The following is a 26,764-nucleotide window of genomic DNA, read 5'->3' on the forward strand; positions in this document are numbered from 1 at the left end:
TGTAAGGCAGGGTGGTGTGGTATTCACATTCTCTGAACACAGAGAGACACAATTCTCTCTTCCAGGATTTTTCCTGGGGAAGGTAGTGAGAAGCTCAGAGAAGAGGAGAACACAATTCTTGTTTCTATTTGCTGTTCCTGTTGTTTGGCACCTGTGGAATGTGTTATGGAGATTGTTTACCAAGAGTGAGTGGTTAATTGGACTCTGCTGATGGTTGTTTGGATTGATTGGTCAATTTGGTCAAAGCTGTGTTGTGACCCCTGGTAAGAGTCACAGGTTTTTCTTTAGTAGTATAGTATCTCTTTACAATAGTTTTAATATAGTATTAGTGTAATCTAGTATAGCTTAATAAAGCATTTGTTCAGCCTTCTGAATCATGGAGTCAGAGCACATTGCATTGGGGTTGCCCAATAAGGTGGGCCTTCACTCCCTGTGTCATGCACCCAAAATCTCTCTTCCCTGCCATCAAACCACACTGATTCTGCTCCCCCAGCCTTGTTTAGATCTCCCTATACCTCTCTTTAGACCTGGACAATAGTACCACCTTTACATTTGCTCAAGTTCCCATCAGGTGGCTTAACTCACTGCCCAGTTCCCCTCAGGAGGCAGATTTGAATGGTGCTTCAGTGCTCACAGCTTCTTTATACAATTTTGCCATAATGGCAAAGTCCTTTTCTAGCAGTGTTTAAGCCATTAACCATTTCAGTCTCTCACACCAAGCCTGACAGAATTCAGGAAGCATTTGGATTATGCTATTAGGAGCAAATTGTGACTCTTGGGGATGTCCTGTGCAGGACCAGGAGCTGGATTTTGATGGTCCTTGTGAGCTCCTTCCAATTCAGGATATTTCATTCTATTATTAACTCCATTTCTATTCTATTCTGTCATTAAGGGATTTTTCTTTTTCTTGCGAGAACACCTCAGCAAAAATGACTGTGGGGTCCTCAGCCCCAGCTGTCTGGGTGTATTAAAGCTCTTCTCCTCTGCCAGACTTGTCACCTCTGGTGTAGCCACTGGGGTGGGGGTGAAATCCAAAGTGCTGCAACATTTCAGGTCCTCTGTAAAACAAGATTTGATGCAGAATCCCATCATCTTTTGAAACATCCTGTCTCCAAAGGGTGTCGTGGGGTCCAGTGTTTCCATTGAGTGCCTGCTGCTCCTCAGATTGAATTTGAAGTGTTAGATTTGACTGTAAATCACCAAACAACTGAAGACCTGCAGTGAGAGAGTGTCTCTGATTGAGGCTCTCAGGTGCTACTTGCAGCTGAGTCACTCTGGCTGTAATGGAACCACAACAAATCTACAGAATAGTGTGGAACTGGATTTAGAGCACCTTGTAAAGTCTGGGGTTTTTTTCTCCTTGTCTTTTAGAATTAGAGGAAATTTTCATTGTAAAAAATAGGGGAGGATATTTTAATCTCTTCAATCTTTGCTCTCATTACAAGGTTAGCTTGACTTGGTGTTAACAGTGCTGAAATTCTTGTAATTGCATCTTACAATTTTTAAATGCATGGCAAAGTGGGGTTTCTATCTTCATCAAGTACATTTGAGTTGGTGAAATATGAAACAAATAGCATTTATAAATCTGCATATATATGCCATTTTATTACTGTTACTTGTATAATTCACATCTTCACACTGCAGTCACAAAACATTAAAAAAATGACAAAGATGGAAGATGTTTTGTTCACAGCAAGCTCTTCAATCAAACAGCCAGAGAGATATTAAAATATGTATATATTCTAATGCCTGGAAGTTGAAAGTCACCACATTCATATTAAAAATAAAACATGCATCTTAAAAGAGAAAGCATATATTTATTGTGTGATTTATCTGGGATTGTGAAAATTCTTCTTCACTGGAAGACTTCCTCCGAGTTAGATGAATGTTGTGTGTAGTAGAGATACTGTATTTGAAAAAAAAATCTTGGAAACTCTTATGGCTTGTGCTACAAAACAGATTAAAAATTATGGAAATGGTCCATTTTTCTGCTGAAAGCAATCACTGCATGAAATCCATTAGTTTTGAATATTACTTGAGCTTCCTCTGCCACTGGTGGCTGTCAGCTCTGTTTGGAAGCTGTCTCCAACCTCAGATCTGTGATTCCTACGTTTGTGTAACCATAAATCCAGGTGTCTGCAAGATAGAATCAGTCTTTCCATCTTCCAGCTCAGAGAAATGAAGTCTCTGACTCTGTTGTCTTGGAAACAAGGTTTTAAATATCAAGGTCCTGTTAGTTGTGCACAAAAATTAGAGTCATTCTGGTGTGTTTAGAAGGCCTTGCTAAGAGTAGTCCTTTAAGTCAAATTCAATATAATTAATTTTTTTTGTACCTTTGTGTCTAAAGAGAAGGGAGACTCTATTTTATATGGGCTGCATCTCCAGGGGATCAGCTGAGACAAAGCAATGGTGCAATGGTGAAAAATGTGAAAATGTTTGAAATGGCAGCAAACAGATAAAAGTTAACCCCGCTGCTTAACCCTAATGCAAAATGCAGCTGTTTGGGAAAGAAAATGAGTGTGAAATTCACCACACTTGAAAATATGAAAAGAGTGAATCTGAAAGATCACTTTGAATTAGATCTCACTTGTACAGAGGGGAAATAGGAAGATGTCTTGGGCTTGTAGTATATTGCTAACAGTTGCATTACTTGCCCTTTTGGTTTGCACTACGTTTTCTCCAAGTTCAACATTTATACCCATTAAATTTCAGTCTTTTAAAGGCCACAGATTTCAAGATCATGAATGCCAGACGGTAACAGCAATGCATTTTTTTCTGGACTTATTCTTCAAGAATAAGTCCTTGCATAGAATTTTAAGAATATTTTTTTGTTTTTGAGAGGCAGCCTCATGTCCTTACTGGTTGCCATGTCAAGATGTAATATTTTGAATATTACATCTTTACTTCAAGTTCGACTATGAAAGCCTTGGAAAGGAATGCACATTATGTTTTATAATCTTATTTATGAAACTGGAGACAGAAGAAACTAGGAGGAGTATATTTGGGGTGTGAAAGGGTACTGGCTTTACAATGACCACTGAAACTGGCTCATTGAGAGGACTTGGAGGATGAGGAAGAGCCAGCTAGTTTATTGAAGCTCTCCACCCTCTTCTTGTTCTAAGCAGCAAAGCCTAGGCAGATGAAAAGCTGAGCCTTGTGATACAAAACACTCTTTGCTCAGGGAGTTGTAGGATTCTCTTTGTAGCTTGCTTGTTTATGACAGATTTTAATGTCTCATCCTGCCCTCGGGCAGCTGACCAGAGGAAACAAAGAGATTAGAGGTGATTGCAAAACAAGACCATTGGATGGGTACTAACCCTTCTATTTTACCTGTGACAGTAGAGAGAAGGTAAATTCATTTTTTCATCTGAACTTCCTCTCCTGCCTGGCCTGTTACACACACCACACACTCTCTGTGCATGCCTCTCTTCAGAGGTGCAGACCGAGTTTCATTACCACGCTGTCACACTTGGTTATTTCTTCCTCCAGCTCAGCACCAAAACACATATTTAATTCATACTGTCCAAGTCACACGAAGATGGCTGTGTTTTACTCTCCCCATCCCGTGCACTTCACTGTGCAGCTACAAACAGGGATGTGCACTTGGTGTTGGAAGCCAGGCTGGAACAGAAATATCACCAGAAGACTCCTCTGTGCTACGTTAGAGGGTTTGGAGCCATTCCTGGTGACTGAGCATCCCCCAGACAGAGCTGTAATGACAACTGGCAGTGATTAGCACCTCTGCTAGGAAACTTGACGTTGCCTCCAAGCACCAAATGCCAGCCTGGATGATTTCTTCTGTAGTGCTTTGGTCTTCCAGGCTGTCACTGGGGGTGATGGGGGTCCAGGAAGGTGAGGATTTCTCAGCAGTTACTATGGTTTTCTTTTCCTGTTACCTTTGTCATGCTTGGTACCCACAGAACTTACTCAGGCTGTTGTACCAGATTCGATTCAACCATTAAATGGAATATAATCTTCTTTCTAAAGATTCCACTTTTTTGCATCATCTATATTAAATATCATACTAAATACTGATTTTAAGACTATCTCTCTCTATATAAGTACATTTTTTTTCTCAGAACTTTTTGCTAGAAGGTGAAAAACCCCAAATGAACAGATCCATCATTTTTTTTTCTCCCTCCTTCCAACATTTTAAACAATCAGAAGCCTGAAAATATGTAACTTGATTTAATCAATCTTCCAGGAAACCTTCCCATCATTTGGAGCATTGGCAGTGGAGACATTGTTGTCTCAGCAGGGGAATGAGTCAAATTCCAAAGCTCTGTATATGAAAAGGACCATGTGAACTAACAAGATTACACAGATTATGAATTTCATGTTTGTTTCAAAACCAGTCGACATAATTTACAATTTCTTTCAATGGGAAATATTTTATTTGCTTTGATAAATTTTTCTTCCAGGATGTTAGTTGCTTTTTCCCAGATATTTACTTTCTCTTTTGAAGATTACATGCAGTTTCCAGTAACATAATAGTGTTAGTGTCCATTTATATATGAACTAACATTATTTTGAAATACTGCATTCCAGTTGTTAGTGTTTCCAAAGGATATTTGTTCCTGGAACTGCATTCATCATATTAACAAAGTTAAGAGAAATTGCAGCAAGAAAAGTTGTGGCAAGGTAATGACAAATGCCATTTGTAAAGAAAACTAGGGTTGAAACAATTTAATTTTTAAGACAATTCAATTTCAGTTCCTGACTGCTGGGGCAGACAAATTCATTTCAGAGGAGAACGGAGCAGCATTTCCTGGGCTGGTAGTCAATGAAATAAGAGCTCAATGTGCAGAGGACTTGCTCTGTGTCCTTTTTAAGTTTGTCATCTCCTCTCTGTGGCTTTTGTGTCTCTCTCCAGACCCCTGAGGAGCTCGAGGACGACTCAGACTTTGAGCAGGAGGATTATGACGTGCGCAGCCGAACCAGTGTCCAGACTGAGGATGATCAGCTCATTGCTGGCCAGAGTGCAAGGGTGAGTACAAGCCCCACACACCTCCAGTGAGTGTCCAGTAGTGACCCATAAATCTCTGCCTCAGGAAGCAAAGGCAGTGATTTCCAGTCCTTAGGGTTGTTTAAGAAAGGATGGGACCAGGCTGATGGAGCTGTTGAAGGGTTTTTTCATGTCAAGCCTATTTAAGTAGCATTTATTGAATGGTCTTGAGGCTTTTCTGGTGCCTAGTATCAGCTGCTTGCTCCAGCTAGTGCTGTAAGAGGAGGCTTTGCAGGTTTGGAATGTGCTGAAACTGTGGGAGTAGTCAGCAAATGTAAAAAAAAAAAAAAAAAAAAAAAAAAATCCCATCAGCACACCATGTGCTGTATCCAGAGAAATCCTACATTAGTCATGTTTCCCAGTGTGCAAACCTGTCAAGAAGATCTGTTTAAGCTACTGAGTAGTCCCTGTAATTTAATTGTAATTGAAGACATTTGCTACTGAGTCAATGTAATTTTACCAGGGTAATTACATCATGATAAACTCCAGTCACTGTGATTTGCGACCTCAGCTTGTGCATGGGGATTGCAAATTAAGCTGATGAGTGCTTCGGGAGTCACAGGTGCTGGGGAAGTGAAGTCTGTTAACACTCAGGAATATTCCTGTTAACACTCAGGACTATGCCACCCTCTGATGAATGTTTACCTTTTACTGAATAGTCTTCTCATCTCAGATTATTAAAAAAAAAACCCAGAATATAATTTTATGTGCCATGAAAATATACTTGACTGGAAAGAAAGGTTTTTTTTAAAGAAAAGCATTTTAACATTTTCCAGGAGAGAACCAGCAGGAAACTGGGAATTACCTGAATGATTTTCATGGCTGTTTCACACAAGTCTGATTTGTTCAGTTGTGCTAGAAGTGAAGCTATGGACTAAATAAGAAGCATTCTCCCCACACACTCAAACACCAGCAAAATTTGGTAACTGGAATGGGCATTTCTTACCTTGGAGTCTGGAAGAGGATTTGTAGGGCTGAGAACCTAAAGACCAGCAGGCAAAGATGCTGTGAAAGCTCAGAGGACCAGGACAGAGTTTTCAGCTGCTGTGGGTTGGGGCTTGACACAAAGACTTTACACCCTGAAAAGAAAGAGTGGAGTAACAAAAATCTGAAAGAAGCTTACTCAGAGGTGTGGGAGAAATGCAAGGCATGGATCCAGTGAAATGGGCAGAGATTTTGCTTTATCTTAAAATTATTTCCCTGAATATTGAATATAGATAGTAAATAAGCCATACCATGTATCAGAAAAACTGGAGTTTTATCATGACATCCCTAAGGCAAAAAATACCTAGATTCCTTACTGTGAGAGAATGGTGACAGAACTGTTCTGGATGTAGTTGACTCTCTTTTGTGATTTTTATATTTTAAAGGGCATAGACTCCTGTTTGAGATATTCAAAGTATTGACTACTAAAGCAAATCTCAGGTATAACAGAAATGACATAGAGTACAGATGATTTTGTCAGATTTCACAGCCTTTCTCATCTTTTGGTTACATTTAGGACTGGGTAGCATGTCATCCTTTCTTGATCTGAAACCCAAGTAAAGACTGCAGTAATTTTTCTTACTAAGAATCGAGCTCACCTGGGGATTTAGGAGTCTTAAATTCTGCTACATTTATTGTGGTTATTATTACTGCTGTGCTTAAATCCTTCTGCTTTGATCAGCTACACACTGTATAAACATAATATATCATAAAGACAGTTCCTGAATTACACAGATTGCAATGTGGCACAGGAAGCAACAAATCATAAAAACCTAAAAGGGAAACAATGCTAAGCAGAAGCTGCCCAGTCCCCAGTCTGGAGTTCTGAGCAGAACAGAATCTTAGCTAAATCTTTTCTGTGGAAAAAATGCAAAATACTTTTATTTGCAATGTAATTCATTTGTTTAATATGCTTAATGCTGGTAGTGTTTTAGTAGAAAGACCTGTGTTGGTCTTCAGTAGAAATAAAAGTGGAATTTACAGGCTGCGTTTGCTGTAGGTTATGGCTGCTTTGAAAGCACATCAGCAGATGGAACAGAATTATTAAAGCACTGTTTACTAGCTTAAAGAGTGTTCAGGTGAAGCAGCCTCTTGAACAAACCACAGGCAAGACATACAGATAAACTTCCCAAATTTTACTACTCCTATCACATTCTCTTAACTTCAGTTAATTCCTCAGTTGTGTTGTTTTATGTGCATTTTATATATTTATTTATTAATTTGACTCAAACTGCATTTTTCTGTGCAAAGACTATTATGCTAACATTTGAAACTGCTGAGTTACATTGATAAGGCCTAATTAAAACTCATCCTGAATTTTAATTTGATTAATTTGCAAATTTCTCATTTTCTGATCTACTGTTTATAACCCTTTTTAATTTTAGTTTGGGAAAAGGTCAATTACAAATTTTTAAAAGCCAAGAGCATTTTAAGAATATGTAGAAAAAGACTTCAGCTGATTGAAAGTGACATAAACAAGAAAAAAATGTAATGACACTTAAATATGTGTCACACCCCATTAAATGCATAATGTGGTCTTCAGAACCCCTAGAGCCAAATAATAGCTTAACTTGGAAATCATTTTTCAAAGTGTCCATTTGATCTTCAAAAGTAATTATTATAATTTTTTAGAGTGTTTTTGGAGAGGAGCAGAACTTTGTGCTTTGTTCATGCTGAGGCAGCTCAGTACCAACCTGTTCAGTGCCTTTTTGGATCTCTTCCAAGAGAAAATCAGAACACTAAATATCATTAAAATATACATTTGTTCCAATTCACTTCAAATGTATTGTCTTTCATGTCGTAGCTTATGTTAATGTTGTGTTAATGTGAAATCCTGTGTTTCTGACAGAGGATGAGACTAGGGGAGACAGAGCAATTCAGTCTGCCTTTTCCCATAAATGTCACTCGTTTTATTCTACCTCATAATTGAGATTTAATCCTCCTTTGTCTACTGGTGAATAATCACAACATCATAAATATAAATTTCATCATCTTGAAAGTTCAAGAAGAGACATAAACATGCTGTGAATGTGCTTTTACCTGTCATGACAGAAATCAAATGCCTACAAGATTTTTCTTGGCATCTTCAACTTCCATAAAAATTAACTCAAGCTGTTGGGACCACTGGAAAGATCCAGTCTGTATCTTCCTTTTTTTCATTCCCAACTCCTGTTCTTTCTCCAGGCTATCATGGCCCAGCTGCCCCAGGAGGAGAAGGCAAAGATTGCTGAGCAGGTGGAGATATTCCACCAAGAAAAGAGCAAGCTGGATGCAGAGGTGGCCAAGTGGGATGACAGTGGCAATGACATCATTGTGCTGGCCAAGCAGATGTGCATGATTATGATGGAAATGACAGATTTCACCAGGTAAGGACAAAATAACCCCAGTGAGGAGCTCAGATGGGCCACATCTTCCCTTCTCTGCTTGATTTGTACCCTTTTGGGATGATTTGCTGTGGTTTTAGGGATGCAAAGCCAAGGAACACTTATTTACACTGCTTTGGGTATTTGTCCAAGTGGGATTAATCACATGAAGTTTTTGTGCTATTTGCAAGTCTCTTTTATTTGCAGATCATTTTGTAAAGTTAGTCTGTGACCTTACAGACATTCCAGTGACATTTTGTTTAGTACCCATCTAAATGCATGTGCCTCTCTGAACTTTCAACATTTCAGCACAATTTGTGTCAATCAAAAATAATGGCAAAACTATTTATACCATTTGAACACTGAACTTCCTTCCAAAAAAAATCCCAAATGAAATGAAACAGATTTGATCTAATGATTCATGGGAGTCTGTCAGTAATGATTTTTTTTTTTGCTTTCATTTCTTTCCTCTATTGATGTCTTATTCTTCTCTAATTGCAGAGGCCATTCATTAATGATACAATGTAAACAGAAGTATTGTCTTTTACTATGGTCATATTGTTAATCACATCAGGGAGAAAGGTTTACAAGGTTCTTTGAATTCCAGATCACCGTAGTAAATTAAATTTTGTTCAGTGTTTATTTTTTAAGTGGGTTCAAAAGTTTAAATGGTATTTATCAAAACGTGATTACACAAAACAGGATGTAAATCTTCCTGGGTATTTTTTCAGGATTAAAATCAGACATCCATTTATTCATCTCTTTGTGTTACCCCATCCATGGAAGTGTTCAAGGCCAGGTGGTTGGGGCTTGCAGCAACCTTGGATAGTGGCAAGGGGTGGAAATGGATGGAGAGGATATTTTACAGAATTCTGTGTTACTTTTGTATTTGTATTGTCTTGGTGTCTCTGATCCTTCTGTCAACAAAAAACAGAGTGAAATCTGCCCAGATAGTGTCATTGTATCATGGCTGGAAAAAAAGATGTTCTAAAGCAACAGCCCAGAATATGCAAAGTTTCTGCAACCTCCTAGACAACCTTTGATATATTGAGCATGAAATTGGAAGTTTTATAATTGTATTTTCTAGCATCAAAAGAACAAAACTAATTTGAGAATGAGATAAAGACTACTGACACATTTGAAGTAAATAAAAAAAAAAATCAAAGTGCACCTCTATCTGCATCAGATTCAATAACAAGTTGTTTAATATATTCCATTAAAACAGAAACAAGCCTTTCACACCTTTTTGGTTGGCTGTAACCTCAGCAGTGTTAGAATAGAATAATTTTTCAAATGCATGGAGTTTATGACAGTCAGATCTGCTCATGTAATTAATGTAGAAGCACATGAGGTCATGGTATTCTTGCTGCAGTTGAAGTTCACCAGAAATGGGATACTTGTATTTCATCTGTTTAAAGTGGTAATGAAAGTCTGGAAAGAAGATTAAAATGGAAATATGTTTCAGCATGTTATTCTTGCCATTATAGATTTTTTAAAAATCCAAAAATAATGCAGTGTCGTGCTTAGAAAAAATGTCTTCTCTTTAATTAAAAAAAAAGTTTGATCATATTGTCATTTTCCACATTAAAAAAATGGAAAATGAACTCATTTCCAGTTGAGACTTTCTCAGGAGCAGCAACACTTTTATTGGTACAAACAGGATTAAAGTTTCGAGTCTGATGAAAACACAGAAATCTGTGGAGACCTCCTGTCTTAATACATTTTGGTAGTTTTAATGACTAAAATCAGAATTTTGTGCATCATCTTAAAAACATGGTGAAAGATCAGGGCTAAAGCTAATTATACGTGTTTTAAGTATAACATTCAAGTGTGTAACATAATGTTTATGCTTCACCTCTCTTTATTTTCCAACAAAAAATCTTCTAAAAAAAAGTTTTCTAAAACGTGACATTCTTGCCTTAGACATGATGGGTTGAACATTTAGCACTGGCTTGGGAATCACATCATTTTGAAATAGTTGTGTATTCCAGGAACAACACTGGCTTAATGAGCACTTAAAAATGCATATACTATTAAGTACAGCTCATGTGCTTGAAGGCACCATTGGACTAAATTGCCAGTGAGGCATTTTGTAAGGGCAAGGAAATATAGCAGAAAGATTTCTTAATCAAGCTGTACTACAAAGTACTTAAAAGGCAAAATTGTAATAAATTAAGAAGACATTTGTGTTACTATTTTAAAAATGAGCACTAAACAGGGTCACTAAAAGTGTTGCTTTTCATGATTTATTGCAATTGTGGATAACTATCTTGTATTCCACAGAGGGAAAGGGCCCCTGAAGAACACCTCTGATGTCATTAATGCAGCCAAGAAGATTGCAGAGGCAGGATCCAGGATGGACAAACTGGCACGGGCAGTAGCTGATCAGGTAGCCCCAAAATGAGCTGAAACACAGTGTAACTTCCATGGATGAGTTGCCTGTTGCAGGAAAAGTCTGTCTTACCAGAAAATTACCTGTTGAGAGTCTGGATCCTGATCTTCCCATTGGTTCTTCTAGACCCTCAGCCTTTTGCAGAACAGGAAAGTCATAAATGAGTCTCTCCAAAGCTCAGAAATGCCTGACTGGTTCCCCATCCTCACTTCTGGGCCTGAAAGAATCAGACAGAGACTCCTTCAGGCTGGAAAAGACCTGTGAGATCATCACATCCAAAATGTATTTGCTATTAAAAAAGCAGTAGGGATTTGGGTGCTCTGTTCCCCTTGCCAAGTGCCTAGGAATGCTTAGATTCTTTTCAGCTTATTCTTCCAGCAATTTCCCCTTGATTTGGCTCTTTACTCCTTCAAGGTTCTCTGTCTCCCTATTTTCTGGTTTGCCTCAGTGTATTGTGTATTTTGTGGGGTCTGTGTCCCCACTTCCTTTACCAAATTAATGTCACAGCCGGACAGATGACCTTGCTGTATATATATATCTTCAGATTTATCTATTCATCTGGAGAGCAAGAGGAAGAGTTGTATTAAAAGTCAAAAGCAAAATTTCAAATCCAGGTCCTACATAGCTAATTTTAGATTCAGACAAATTAAAATTCCCTGTTTCGCCCTTTGTAAATTTTCTATAGTTTCTTTCATTTCAATGACATCAAGAGAAAATTTGCTGGAAGTGGGAACTGGTAACTTCCTGGCCTCTAGTCTTTCTCTTCAAAATAAGAATGTTGTTTTCTTCTTCAAGTAGGAGTGTAACAGTGTGTAACACACCCTGCCATGGAATATGGGCCAGAGTGGCAAAATCCCCAAAGCTTCTGTCTTCCTGCAGCCTCAGAAATGTTTGGTTTAGGTCTTCTTCACCAGCAGCAAGCATTTTTCCTGCAGTTAACCCATTCCAGTCCTTCAAATGTAGCATCTGTTCATTTTAACACAAGAAAGAAGAAATCCATCTGTCAGCTGATCAAATTCCTGGTCTGCAGTGTTTGCAGAGGTGGAATATTTTAAAGAAAGAAACAGAAGGAGACTTGTTATGCTTAGAGTGCCTTGACTTGAGTCATATTTTAAATTTCAGAGGACTGTAACCCTAATAATAAGCAGTGAAATTATTTTGAGAATGAAGTATTTGTTTTAATGTTTGCAGTTTAATGATATTTCACAAAACTCTGGAGACCCTTATGCAATATAAACTTTTTGTGGACAGTTGCATTTTTAATTTTTGTTCCAATGAAAGAGCCCTTACATTTTTTTTCATTCCAAGGTATTTACATTTAAATCCTTAAAAACTCTTCAGAAATATTGCTTTAAATTCATTACGTTCAGTTCAGAGACTACAAGAACTGAGTAAATATTTTAATATTAAATTAGTATCAGTGGGGAGAAGAGGTCTTTTAGGCATTAATGACTGAAAGGTGTGGCAACTCTCTGAGCAAGAGAGGCTCTATAGCAGCCACAGTGAAGCTTCAGCTTTGTTTATTATTAATTTTAAAGGGCAAGAAAAAAGCCAAGTGTCTCCATTTGGGGTTACAGACAACAATATATCCAACTACTTCACCATGAGCACATTCCTCTCCAGAATTATCTGCTGGGGCCAGAGCAATGATCTCAAGGTTGGAGCTGTGATGTTGTTGACTCATGTGCATTTAATTCTATCAGTTTTTATTTAAATGCTCTGATAATATTTTTTTTAATTGAGCATAAACTCTGTAAGGTGATAAAAAGGCATATTTGGAATCTTTGTTCCCCAAGCTATGCAGGAACATTGTCAGTCAGACTTTGCTGGGTAGCCCCAAAGAGTATTTATTGGAGACATGCTGTTAGCAGTGGGCCCTTTCAGCTCTGTTTCATCAGAGTGAATTACTGAGGTCTGCTCTCCTGAGGCAAGGCTTGGAATATTAACTACAAAGCTGTTGTTTGTTATGCTGTTGATATTGTGAGGGATGATGCAGTTTCTATTAAGAGTCCCAGAGACTATGAATAAATTGTACTGGGGCCCTTTCTAGTTCTATTGATTATGAAACCCTCACAGCATCCAGCACATTTGACCTAATCTAATCCTCTGAACGTCTGCACAAATGCCAGGGGAGCTGCCAGGCAGACAGGAGTTGGCATTGGAGTGAGGGTAACCACTCAGAACTGGGTTTATCTGGACATTAACTGGTCCATACTGGATGTTAACTTGGATGTCCAGCAGGCAACCTGGAGTTTAAAGTTCAACCTGACCTTTTGGCTGTTCAGTACAATTCCATAAATCAATGCAGAGCAGAATTTAAAATTATTATTTTCAGCACAAATGCCAGGGGAGCTGCCAGGCAGACAGGAGTTGGCATTGGAGTGAGGGTAACCACTCAGAACTGGGTTTATCTGGACATTAACTGGTCCATACTGGATGTTAACTTGGATGGCCAGCAGGCAACCTGGAGTTTCAAGTTAAACCTGGCCTTTTGGCTGTTCAGTACAATAAATTAATGCAGAGTGGAATTTAAAATTATTATTTTCGTAATGCTGATAAAGAGCTTTCTCATTTTTCAGAAAGGTAGAGTGCATCTTTAGGTTGCAATTCATAAATCTTGAGTTAAATGAAAGGTAGAATTTGAGTTTTCAGATTTAATTTAGTATCTCATGTAAAGACAAAGTGGAATAGATCCACCTAATACACACACACTGCCACTGTCTGATTACCTGTTTCCAATCTCATGAAGTCAGCTCCATCTAATCAGGATTTGTGTTGTCTGCAGTGCCCAGACTCAGCCTGCAAGCAGGATCTGCTGGCCTACCTGCAGCGCATTGCCCTGTACTGCCACCAGCTCAATATCTGCAGCAAAGTGAAGGCGGAAGTTCAGAACCTGGGAGGAGAACTCATTGTGTCAGGGGTAAGCTGGGATTTGTGTTTAGCCATTTGTTTCCCATGTAGCACTTAAAAGGGAGAATTTTTGATTGCAATAATGTGCAAAACAAAAATCCACTGATTCATAAGCAAGTTTTTTTGGTTTTGTTTTTGTTTTTTAATTCTATCACCATTATTCCAGGCCTTACAATAACTTATGTAGAGCAATTTGATTTTCCAAGTACCCTTTGTTTATACTAACCTTGCAGAATCTTCATTCTTCCAAAAGAAAAGTAATTTCATAGCCTAGAAAGTCATTGCCAAGCTGTAAATATTGTAATTATTTGGAGCTTTTGTATATTTGCTCATTATAAATTTTCTTTCCTTTGTTACTACTGGTAATTTCCTTCATCTGTGCAGAAGCCAACTTTCTATGAAGTGCATATTGTTAAGATGGTGATGACTAATGGGATTCATTCACTCTGGTTCCAATGCACACTAGGTTTAGCAAAAGACTCTGGAAGGCCAGCAAAATACTTTAAATTCTAATGCATATACTGTTTTCAAGTACTATTGCAAACACAGTGATTATATACTCTAATACCACCCAGTTATTTCAGTTATGTTCAATGAACACTACAAACTTCTTACACACAACCTTTTGTAGAAATAAAGACAGGCAGCATTAATATTGTAAGCAGTGAGTTTTTTACATTTTTAAATGTATTTTTTTTCCTTCTCCTGTGTTGGCCTTTGAGCCTCTGGGAGTATGCTAGAATCACAAAGAACTAATGACTGTTCTTTGTGATTTTTTTTTTCTTTGACACTAGTTTAGCCCCATGACACTTTTGTTATCCTCTAACTCAAGTACAGACCATATGTATGTAAATTTGTAACATATTCCACTCTCCTGAGTGGTTTCAAAACAATAGTGATTTGTGAGACCCAAGATGCTGAAAACAAATTGTTTCCAAACATGGTTTTGAAAAAGCACCCTTTCATTGTTTAAGCCCAATCAAGTACGAAGATGATTAGGACAACAAACTTGTGCCCTTCATTCCATCCATGAGATTCCCCAGTGGCATCACTGGCCTTCCTCAAACATATCAGAAGTCACAGAAAGTGTTCTCAGTCACATAACATTTTTTTTTATTTTTGCAAAGCACTATAGAAGGTCTTAAACATTGCCAGGCTTTCTTGGATCAGGCATTCTGAAGTCATATACACAATCCTAAAAGGAGCTGCTTAAAGGTTCCTGTATCTGTCCTGCAATTGGTCTTCACTTCTTGACGTATGTACGTATGTAATTTTAACACCTTGATCTTCCCACAGCAATGAAAAGATCCTCTTCCATTTTCCTGACACCAGCGGCGTGATCTGTCCTTGTATCACTGACAGCTATTCTGCATCGTAATTGCTATGATCTTTTCTTACCTCCTGCCATCTGGGTCCAGCCTTTCATACCCATCGACTTGTCATGTTCATCTCTCTCAAACAACTCCCCGAATCAGTGCTTCTCCTGGCTTGGCTTTTGTGGTTGTGTGTGTTTCTTTTTTCGAGTCTCTTTATTCAGTGTTTGTGGATGCTGAATAAGCCATTGTGAGCCTTGCGCATCTCCTCGTTCCTGGAACATCCCCATCCGTTGTGGAATTATAAGTGGCCAAACTGCTTGAGTTCATCATTCCAGTCTGGCATTGTTGGCACCCGCTGCTTCCCAGGCTCCATCACCATTGTGTTTCTGTTTGGTGGGGTTTTCACAGTCAGTTTCAAAGGCAACCACAGAAAGTATTTAAGAAAGTATTTGGGTCTGTTCCAAAGACTCGGTAAAACTGACCTAGAGAAAATTTGAAGATTGCCCAGCTTGCTTCTTCTGCTGGTGCTCTGAGCAGGAGGAGGTATAGTGAGTTGAGCTCCTGTGCATCCCTTTGTGAGAGCATTATCTTGTGATCTGACATGCCCCAGTCAGTGCAGAGCTTTCCTGACAGTGTTTTCTGAGCTGTTGATCTTCAGGGTGCTGGGTACTGTATGCTCCTTTGCTATCCAGAGGTCTGGTATCCAAGTGCACATCCACATCTGCTTGTCTACTTGCTGCTTCTGCTTCCATCTTCTTCTTCATTCTCTCTTGGATAGCCAATTACAAATAAACAGTATTTTATTTATACTAAAATGAAATACCATTATTTGGCAACTTGCATACAGTACAATGTTAGAAGTATTATAGAAATCCAGAACTCAAGCTTCCCAACCTATGAGTACAGAAGTAAGTTTCTGTGATTGTGGTATATTGAAGTGTTTTGATGTAAATATCAAGCACCATGACAATTATTACAATATATTAATTTACTACTGTGTTTACAAAGAACCATGAGACAATTCAGTGATCCAAAAGATGACTTGCAATTCAGAACTATTATGGGGAGTAGGATCTCTGCTTAATTTTTTTCATTATTAAGAATATTAATCAATATTTAGAAATGAAATGAATGTATGCATATGTATGTTTGAATCTTTGTGTGGGTGTATGCATATTTATATATAAAGGAAAGAGACATAAAACCAATTAAAAGCTAAAAGACAGATGAAAGCCACCCCACAGTTCTTACAGTTTTGTTAGAGAAAAATATGTTGCAACAACTCCAGAAATACTGTGTACATAACATTTAATGTGCCGTATGTCTTTTGATGAAACTTCTTTTTCTTTTTTCTCTGTCCGAGATTCAGTAGTTCAGTATAGTTTACCTCTGAAAATAAGCATAAAGCTGATCTTGTTTGCTTTTTTCCTCTGTAGATTGGTATGATTCTAGCATAGCATATGAAGGGTCCTTTTTGGCATCAGTGACTTTGCTGCAAATAGGAAAACAGATGAAAAAGTAAGAAAATGTCACTGTCCTGAACTGTAAATTATTTCAGTAAAGAACCCACTGTTGTTTTTCTTTTTCTTTCTCCCATTCCTTTTCCCCTCTGCTCCTTTTCCTCCTTTGATCTTTCCTAATAAACTCCCTCCATGCAGATAGCAGAATTATTTTTATCAGTTGAGTAAGACCTGGCAATTGGGAGTTAGCACACATCAACTAATTCCACGTTAATATTAAGAGTGCAAGGACAATTTAGACTGTCTTTTGGCTCAGCCCTTTATTTTCCAAGGTGAGACTCTTAATTTCAATGGAGTTTTGAAAAGTAAAATAAAGAAAAACCCTGATACCAGTTCTTCAGTGAGGAGCCCTGGAAACCCAAAAAAAGATTGCAGGGAAGAAAATAAGCAAAAGTGGTGAGGAGGATGTTAGATAAAAGCAAAAAGAAATTAATATCAAAAATTAAAGCATATTTTAAAAATATTTTTAACTGTGTAGATGATAGCCGTGATCCTAATAAAACTCTCTTTGACCTTGGTCCATAAACAGATACATGTTTCTGTAATTTTAGATTTCAATATTCAATTTCTAGTTCCCCTCTGAGAATAAACAACCTCCTTTAATGAAATTACAGAGTAAAAGCACTTGAAAATAATTTGCTTTGTCTCTTGCTTTGGTTTATTTAAGGTAATGCATATTTGCTTCATAATCACTTGCAGTATTGTATTGGAATGAATCCTCTGAGGTGCTGAGAGTACACTGCTCTCAGTGAAGTAAATCCCATTTACATATACTTAACTCTTGCTGATGGCCTTGCCTTTTTGTGGGAGCTACTTTTGTTCAGTAGAGTTGCTTTTAATGATGTTTCTTATTTGGATTAAAAAAAATCAGACTTCTAACTCTAGGGCTGCTTTATTTTTCTAGCATTCCTGTCTGCCTCTTGTTAGCAAGGGAATGACAATAAAACAAATCTTTATATTCATTTCCTATTCTAGAATAAATATCCACTTGTTCTGTTTACTTCTGCTCAGAAGCTGATCAGCTCATTTACCTACTATCCATTTAGGCTGTGAGCTTGCATTTTTTAAAGTTCTTTTTTATGTTAGTAGATCTGCCACAGTTTTTCCTCTAGGATTAGGTTGAGCAGAATTTTAAAAAATCCCTTATCCAAGGCAGCTCCTTATCATGTTCAGGTTTGATTTAGAGACCTACAGATAAAATCAGCTGTATTATCAGAAAATTTGCTAGAGTCTTCAACTTCTGAACCAGACAGATATGCAGTGTCATACAGAGTAGCAGCCACGTGCCTTTAACACCGTCTAAAAATATGGAATTAATAGGTAAAACACACTCCAAACATACACTTTACCTGGATCCAGTTCCCAGTTATTTTCCAAGTGCTATTTATCTTAACATAATAGGCTAAGCTGAGATACCCAGAGAAGGATTCCTATATTCTGTTGAAGATACAAGACAGCGTAGGTAAGATTGTGAGTTTATCAGGGAGTTATTTTCTTGGTGAGTTTAAATGAGGAGTTCAGCAGGAACAGGAAGGTGAAAGGGCTGGAGCCATCCCATTAGTTTTGGGTGGGACATGATGAAAATTGATATAACACCTGGATTGGGAGGGTGGATGCATAAAAGGATGAACAAATACAGATATCCTGCAAAATAATTACATGCTTATTTGTGATCAGTGATAAGAGTAAGGTAACCAGAAAGAGCCAGTCCTCATCAAATATGGGTCAGCCTCATTATTTATCAGAGAAAAACAGTGAGCATCCAGCAGTTATTTCAGATGAGCTCATCAGCAGTTTTCCTATCAATTCTGCTTATGTGTCTTACATCTAATAAAAATGGCTTAAATATCCTACTTTTCTTTTAATTAAGGCTGAATCACTCTAAAGTACCTCACACTGTAAAAAGAAGTTGGTATCATGTGGGCAGTAAAGTATCAAGTTACTCCATATTAATTCTATAGACTCAAAGAAAAATCAGGTAGTTTGAGGTTCACCTGTTATTAAAAGTGATCAAGGCCATCTTTCACTGAATTTGGATGAAGAGCAGTTACTTAAGAGCCGCTGATGGAGTGTTTCATTTCCCTGAAACAGAAAGCCTTACTGGGTGTTTTCCTTTCTTTTAAAGTTGGCAATCAGAGAGAACTTTTGAATTTAAAATGCTTAAGAGAATGGAAAAAGTGTTGATTTGGAGTTTGGTAAAGAGAGCAATTTCATTCTCCTGAACCAGGCAAGAACTGAGGATTATGTGAAAGGTTCCTGAAGGGAGAGGTGGTAAATTGACAAAACTGTTGGGTTCCTTCTCATCACGATTCTCAGGAGTGCAAAAAGGTTACTCAGCTAGTGACAAAATGAGTTTTGCTATAAATTTATAATAGAAATGGAACAACTGGCTCACATATCCTTGTCTCTAACTGGTAGAGAAGTGGATAAGAAGCTGGCTGATTGGTCACACTCCAAGAGTTGTAGTGAAGGGCTCACTGTCCAAGTGGACACCAGGGATGATTGTGTTCCTCAGGGGTGGGACTGGCACTGTTTACCATCTTTGTCACTGACATGGGCTGTGGGATCAAGTGCACCCTCAGCACGTGTTTTGTGACAGCTCTGAGCTGTGTGGTGCCACTGGCATGCTGGAGGGGAGGGAATCATCCAGAGGGGCCTGGATAGGCTGGAGGGGTGGGTTTGTAAGGACCTCATGAAGTTCAGCAAGGTCAAGTGCAGGGTCCTGCAGCTGGGTCAGGGCAATCCCTGACACAAACACAGGCTGGGAGGACAATGGACTGAGAGCAGACCTGAGAAGAAGAAGAGCTTGGGGGTGTTGGTTGGTGAGAAAGCCCCACATGACCCAGCAATGTGCACTGGCAGCCCAGAAACCACACATTCCCTGAGCTGCATCCAAAGCACCATGGGCAGCAGGGGAGGGAGGGGATTCTCCCCACCTCCCAGGCAAGCAGCCACAGTATAAGAGCACACAGTCTTAAGCTGGGCTAGAGGAGGTTTAGGTTGGACATTAGGAGGGACATCTTCATAGAAAAGGTGATTAGACATTGGAATTGGCTGCCCAGGGAGGTGGTGGAGTCACAGTCCCTGGAGGTGTTTAAGGAGAGACTGGATAAGGCACTCAGTGCCATGGTGGTGCTGGGTCATAGGATGGACTCAACGAGCTCAGAGGTCTTTTCCAACCTAGTTAATCCTGTGATTCTGTGGAAGCAGAGGGTAAAGAACAGCATTTAGGAAATACTAAGGAAGTAAGCCAAAGAAATAGGAGATATGAAATGTTCAGGGGAAGAAAGCCAAACCCAAAGCAAGATAGGAGTATGAAATCAAAGAACTGCAGTGTTGGGAAAAGACTGAGATAAAGTCAGGACCATAAAGTTGGTTAATTCCACAATAATCTCTACTTTCCTAATACAGCAAGCAGGGAGAGAAAATAAAAATCTCAGGTTCTTTATTTTGACATTGTGAAAAGACAGCTTCCAGGACAGGAAGGCTGGGGCTGGGTTGTGAAAGTGAAACCATGATCTACACAGTGTATTCAAGTAGCTCATGTCATCTCCTTTGGGAGACATAACAGACATGAAAAATACAGAAAGATGTTGTAGCTGGACATTTTGAGTTGGAGATATATTTAAGTACCCTCTGCATAAGTGTTTGAATGTATGCAGATAGACTGATACGTGTGAGAGTGAAAAACAGCCATAGTAAGTGCACTCAGTTCCAAATTATATGGCTATGTGAAGCATATATACTTATACAGGTTTGGATAAACCTTTAACTGGAACAAAATTGTTTGAACTGACTAATTTAGGAGTCTCCAACTCCTGCTGGCACAGAATGTCCCTCAGTGCACTGTCCATGAAGGGACTACCTGATGATGTGGTAACATAAAAAATTTATCATCCTGACACTGAGTCAATTTACTACTCCTAAAGGACAAAGGCACCAGTGAGTTATGCAGGTTAATCAAAATGAGTGCTGATAAAATCCCTCATGGTCATATATTCATTATATATGATGTATTTTACGGAAGCTCTGTCATAGGGCTTTCTCAAAGTTAAAATGGGGAAGAATTCCTAATTATCCTATGAAACATCTTAAAGATGAACAAAAAAAAAAAAACTAAAGAGGCAAATAGATATACCTGTAGTGGCTCTAAAGCTGTGTGCAAGACGTCTCCCAAATATTTGACAATAATAGGAATTTAGTTCATTATATGTAGCTTACCTGTTGCATCCCAGTAAAGGGAGCACGGACCAGGAGCTCAGAGGGTTTGTGCAGTTGGCTTCCTTGGAGAGATTCAAGCCTGGAGCAGACAGTGAAGCAGCTGGGAAGATCTAGTGTTGGTAATCAGCTCATTTCAAGTTAACAGTTATACAAGACTCCTCCAGAGATCTCTTTTAAGTGATGTTTTTACAGAGTTTTGATTCAGGCAAGTGAAAGATCCTGCAGGATCTTGTTCCTGTGGCAGGGAGTTCACAGGTTTTGCCTTTGTTAAAGGTGCTGTATTGGATGATAGGGCATACCCTGAGCTTTGGCATCAGGGGGATCATAACTGTGATCCACAGAAAAAGCTGTGCAGAAGCCTCTGGAAAGGGTAATCTATTTTTCTTAGTGTATGACTGTTCCTTCAAAGAAGATGGACGTGGCAGACAGAGTTTATGTAAGGAAAAGCAGATGAGCAAAGCTCAAGACACAACTAAAAAATCCAACAAGAAAATATTTTTTGTGCAATAATCTCAGTTCTTTTGAAGCTCCAATTTTTTTTTTTATAAGGCTATGTTTAGGGCTATGAAAATACCTCAATTTATATGAATGCATGTATAAACACACATAAATATGAAATTATATATCCTGCATAAACGGAAAGATGTTATCTAGAATTTAATTTGCAAAGCAAAATTACACTGCACTTGTCTTCATTATAATATATTCATGGAGACAAGAAGCACACACACTATCTATATGTCTGCATTCAGTAGGTTTAAATTTAGACAGGTCAGACTTTTATCCTTATTAAGAAGCATTTTGGCTTTGGGGACCATGCTCTTGTGCTTTATCAAATGACTAATATTCAGGCATTTGTGAAGATTAAATTTGTTGAAGTTTCTCATTAGAACAATTTTCTGTAAAGAAAAGCATTTCTGACACCAAACAATATGAAGCCATTTAATTCCTTGAAACAATGTAAAATGCTACAGATTCAAGAATGAGGCTTGAAACAAATATGACCATAGACAAAGGTTAGAGAATTGAAGGAAATACTTGTTAGAGAATTGAAGGAAATATTGTATGTGCTTCATTACATACTGCATTTGCTTTAAAAGTAGTAGCCACTCAAAAATTCAAGGTTCACCTGCTACAGTGGTTACAGCTTCACTTCAGCCTGTTTTTCTATTCCAGGCCATGCTGAATGAGCTGGGAAGAAAATGGGAATTTAATGGCTTTGTGATACACAAATTACAGCAGCCCTACAATAATTAGCAGAACTCAAAGACCATTCTAACACACCCTAAGATATGGTCCCAAAGGACTGTTCCTGTAAGAATTACTATAAAGAAAGAGAGGACTTTGATACTATTTTATGTTCACTTGTTTCCCAGTCTTATTGCCTTTAGCAGAGATGGTTTGGGACCAAGCATCACCATTTTGTATTAAATAAGAATTCCTTTCCCCTGGGGCATTCTCAGTTGGCCTCCCTAATGCACAGCATAGATTTGCTAATAGGTTCATCCCAAGGCCATAAATGAAAATGAGGTTTGTTTCTTGCACGTGAAATTACGGGGGGCTGAATTTCCATAATGACAGATTTCATTCACAATAGGAGATTTTGGATTGTGTTTCTTATACAGAAGTACATCTTGTAGCTCTTGCAATTATTTAACTCCTTGAGTTGGAAAGTGGTGACACTAAATCCCATTCTAAATGTAGTATCAGATGGTGCTTTTGCAGATATTAAAAGAATAACAGCTAAAGTTCAGACTCATCACTTACTTTGACTGTAATTGTGTTTCTTGACAACCAGAGTTGCAGGCGAGTAACACACACACAGAGCTATTCACAGACAAGAAGATGTGCACCCAAGGGAAAACATCATCAGGTTTTTCCAACCTGAGCAAAATCAACTGCAAACACTGAACAGAACCGTTTACAACAAAGTTTTTCATAAAATCCACAAAAGAGATGTGTTTCCATTAAATGAGGGAGGTCATAATGGCCTTTAGGAAGAGAGCTAACCAAGTGAGGAAGATTAAAAGTAGCCTTCTGTCTTTAACCTCTGAAATATTTTCTTCCACACTTGGGACATATTATTATTAAAATTATTATTTATGTATCTCACAGAAGCAAAGGAAGTTCTGTTATCACATCTAATCTTACATGACTGATAGGCAGCTGCTTCAACAAAAAGGATTTGTTTTGTATAATGTAATTAAGACATTGATATGAAGTCAAAGTAAAAACCTATCGAGTATCAGAAAAATCAATCCTAACCTCTTACTGTTAGATATTCTCAAAAGCTTTCTTTTAACATCAGTTCTTTCTGATGCTAACTAATACATCATCAAAACCTTGTGAACTGGGTTACCAGGTAGTGTGTCTGGAAACTGAGATGATATATACAAGTACTGTGTGCTAAATCTCATCAAAGACCAAATTAGAATTCTGTTCAAACTGGATTAGAGCATCAATATCTGAGCCCAAAGACTGCAGAAACATTCATCCCCTTTTTATACCTGTGACTGGGTTCAACATTTCCATTGTCAAAAAGTTAGAGAAGTTACAGCTTTACTCAGTGTCAGGTGGGATGTTCCATATTTCATCATTCCTTAACTATGACAGATAATGTACAAAAAGAATTTTCCCACTTATCCATCATGCTGATGCCCTAGAGCAGCTGGCCCTCTGTGGATCAGAGTTGTGTCTGTGTAAAGCTCTCAGGCTTTTATGATATGTGTCACTTTGGCATTTTTACATGGCCTTTTCCAGATTTCGTTTCAATTTCTTATAATCCATCCTTTTTTACCTTCTGTGTCTGCACCAGTCTGGAAGATGCTTCTGCAGGGCTGGTTCTCTGTGCTCAAACTCCCCAGAGAGCACCCAGGGGTACCTGTGTGGTGCCTCCCTTTCCCACCACGTGTTCATTCTTTTAAGCAAGAAAGAAACCGCACTGGGATTTTTTTTTTCCATCAGATCTTTGAGGTCAGACTAAACATGGACCCCTACTTTAAGCTGATTTCTGGTGCCTGGGTGCAACTAACTAAATCAATTACTTGACCAGCATTTGTATAGTTTTCTTATGCTGTTAGGCTTCACCTACATCCCTTAAGAAAATACTTGCTATTAAAGTCTTCATTTACTGACTCTGCATTTCCGTGCGTTCATTTAATTAATCTTGTGTTCCTTGAATCATTTGGAAGATTTATGCATTTTCTTGGATATGTATACATTTTTAAAAATAATTTCATGAGATGTATTCTTTCTCTGCTTTTATTCAGTAATGTGTTTAGGTCTATGTGCACAGCTCTTAACTTTGCTCTTCACTTTATATTCTCTTTATCAACTACAGATCAAAACAAGATTTGAGATTTAAGTTGTACTAGCCCCAAAATACCATATGGGGTATAATCTGCCACCCAATCTATTGAAGATCTAATCAGTCTATCTGTTTATATCACCTTATCATGATGGAATTTTCCATATTTCTTCTCTTTTTACTGGAGAATGTCCTTGGCCATACTCAGTCTTCCAGGATTTAATTCTGCTATTCCCATATGTTTCATACCAATAAAAGGCAATTTAACTCTTTATCTCTCTAAACTCTCTCTTTACAAGATCTTAGAACTGCTGTTACATGTGTAATTTTTCTGATATTTAAGGTTATATCCTCTGAACATCCTTCTCTTCATCAGAAGGCCCAACCTCACATAGACTTCATCAGGACTGGTGGTCACAGGAGTTCGAAATATGTTCCTACTTTATTTGGCAAAAACAACTGTGGTGCAGTAGTCAAGCCATAGGTTACCTAAGTTATGAATTCACTGAATACTGCATGGTACTTTTTACCATAAAAGCCTTTAAAAATTGGATTTTCCTTTTCTCTTTATCAGGCCATAAGACATAAATATTAATAAGGAGTCAATGCAATACAGGGGACCAGAGGAGGTTTTCCTCCTGTCTGTCTTCAAACAGGCAAATAGTTTGTAATCAAGAGACTATGTACAGAGAAAACAGTTAAATTATGAACAGCACTCTCATCACTTAGCATTCCTCAGCTGCAGCCTAGTTTTGCATTGTGTTCCTGCAGTTACATCTCATCTCTAACAGCCACAATAACTCTTCATTTCGCCCACTGGGCACCCATTTTTGTTGAGTTTTTAATCCCATAAATGCACTGCTTTAAAGCAACATCTGTAGATACTGCAGGATAACCACGATGATAAAAGTTTTGAAGGTTAAGAAGGAAAATGCTTGACTGTGTTGTCAGGTGGAGTGACTGGTACTAGACACGAGTCACACACTTCCTTTTTTCAGTAAAGGAAAGGAGAGAAAAACAAAGAACGCACTGACAGAGCAGGGAATGCACATTAATCATTATTAAGACAGAAATACTAATCATTATTAGATTATAATTCACATGAACCTTGTAGCACTAAAAAGCCTGAGGGAAAACATCAATATTAACTCCATGTGCTTATAATATGTGCCCTCAAAAGACATTTAAGGAGTATGTATTTTTCCTCTTCCAAAAGGCAGGCTCTTACACTAGCAGTCTTTACTGGCACTGAATAAGTCCCCCATTCTCTAAGCAGTTTTATTTAATGGAGTTAGGTGTAGCAGCAGAAAAAAAATACACTCTTTTTTCAATTTTAGTCTACAGCTAGGTTATTAAGAAAATCCCAGCGCATAATATAAGCAATTATGTATACTCCCAAACCTGCTTTTCCAGAATTTGGATTATAAAAATACCATTTACAATAAAGTAGACTGAATATCCCATTTTAAGTCCTCCAGTATCAGTCCTTGGGATGTTGTTTGAAAAATAAAGTGTGCCTCAGCCTGTATGGCTGTCATTGTATAAAAATGTATATTTTTAAAAACATCACCTCTTTGCAATTTTATTGCTATTTTCTGGAACTTGAAAGTGTGCTCTGTAAATAAATGTATGCCCAGAATTTTTATATTTCCCTCACTTGTTCTTTCAGCACAGTTTGTCAGTTCTCATTTTCAATGCAAGAAAACCATAATTCTTTTCCTGCCCTCCCTCATGCAGTGGTGTAGGAGGCCCAACCCTCTGGATTACTCTACTCAAGGGTCAATCCACAGGTGTGAATTGGATTTTTATCCCACAGGAGGAAACACAAGTGTAATTCCTGTTGCAATCCCTGAAATTTTAGCTGCATGCAGTGTGGATGTTTTTGTGCAGTTTGGCTGTACAAAACCACACATAAAATAGAGTCACTTGGGAACCTATCGACCAAATTCATGCCCGATATGATGTCAGCCAGCGTTTAATTGGGATTGAGCTTTCTCTCCTCTCTGGTTGTCATCAAAAGGTGCCAAAAATGTTCCCCTTTTGAATCAGCAAGCCCTGTGGGGCTGGCAGGCTGGCCCTGTGCTGTGGGAAGGAGTGAGAGGAACCCCCAGCCAGTGGGGTTACTCATCGTGGAGGAGGCCTTGTGTCCTTGGCCAAGCATAGCTCCTTCAGCACACGTTCCCCTCTCTCCTCACTCTACGCTACGGCACAAATATTTCTCTTGCTCTCTCTCTCACTATCTCTTTTCTGTATCTCTCGGAAATCAGACTGGAGTTCAGAGCACTTTCACTACCTTTTATGAGGTAGAGTGTGATGTCATAGATGGGGGCAGGGCTAGTCAACTTTCCACCCACCCACCCACCTGTGCTGAGGGAGCTACGCTTGAGACTGGAAGCGGTGACTCCTCAACGGTGAGTAACCTCCTGTCTCATCTTTGTCTTTACAGGTCTGGGGGTGGAGGGAAGGCACATGAGAATGGGGGATTTTTTTGATAGTTTCTCTTTCCTTTTTTTTTTTTTTTTTGTTTTGTTTTAATTAACCATAGTACTCACAGAGTTAATTGCATGTGTTATCTCTCCTGTGGAGAAGAGTTTCCTCCCTGTCCAGAAATCCCAAAGTTAAATTCACCTGCACAGGTGGTCCATTGGCTGATGGTTAAACTGATCCATCAATATTTATCTTGTCCTGTGTAAAGGCAGGCTCTGGTCCCCTTGAACTCAGTTGCTGAACTTCCATTAATTTAATT

General features: G+C 38.4%; 1 protein-coding gene across 3 annotated transcripts in view; it reads left to right on the top strand.

The window, feature by feature from the left end:
• The window catches only part of CTNNA2 (catenin alpha 2), a 372,247-nt gene that overhangs the window by 329,396 nt on the left and 16,087 nt on the right, over positions 1-26,764 (top strand). For all 3 annotated transcript variants that reach the window (XM_039723934.1, XM_039723935.1, XM_039723936.1), the window contains 4 exons: positions 4,874-4,987; positions 8,174-8,355; positions 10,636-10,741; positions 13,530-13,664. In XM_039723934.1, the coding sequence (XP_039579868.1) occupies positions 4,874-4,987; positions 8,174-8,355; positions 10,636-10,741; positions 13,530-13,664 (537 nt within the window). The remainder of the gene's footprint in view (positions 1-4,873; positions 4,988-8,173; positions 8,356-10,635; positions 10,742-13,529; positions 13,665-26,764) is intronic.

Source organism: Passer montanus, unplaced genomic scaffold (assembly GCF_014805655.1).
Source record: "Passer montanus isolate IOZ18808 unplaced genomic scaffold, ASM1480565v1 scaffold51, whole genome shotgun sequence".
Classification (NCBI taxonomy): Eukaryota; Metazoa; Chordata; class Aves; order Passeriformes; family Passeridae; genus Passer; species Passer montanus.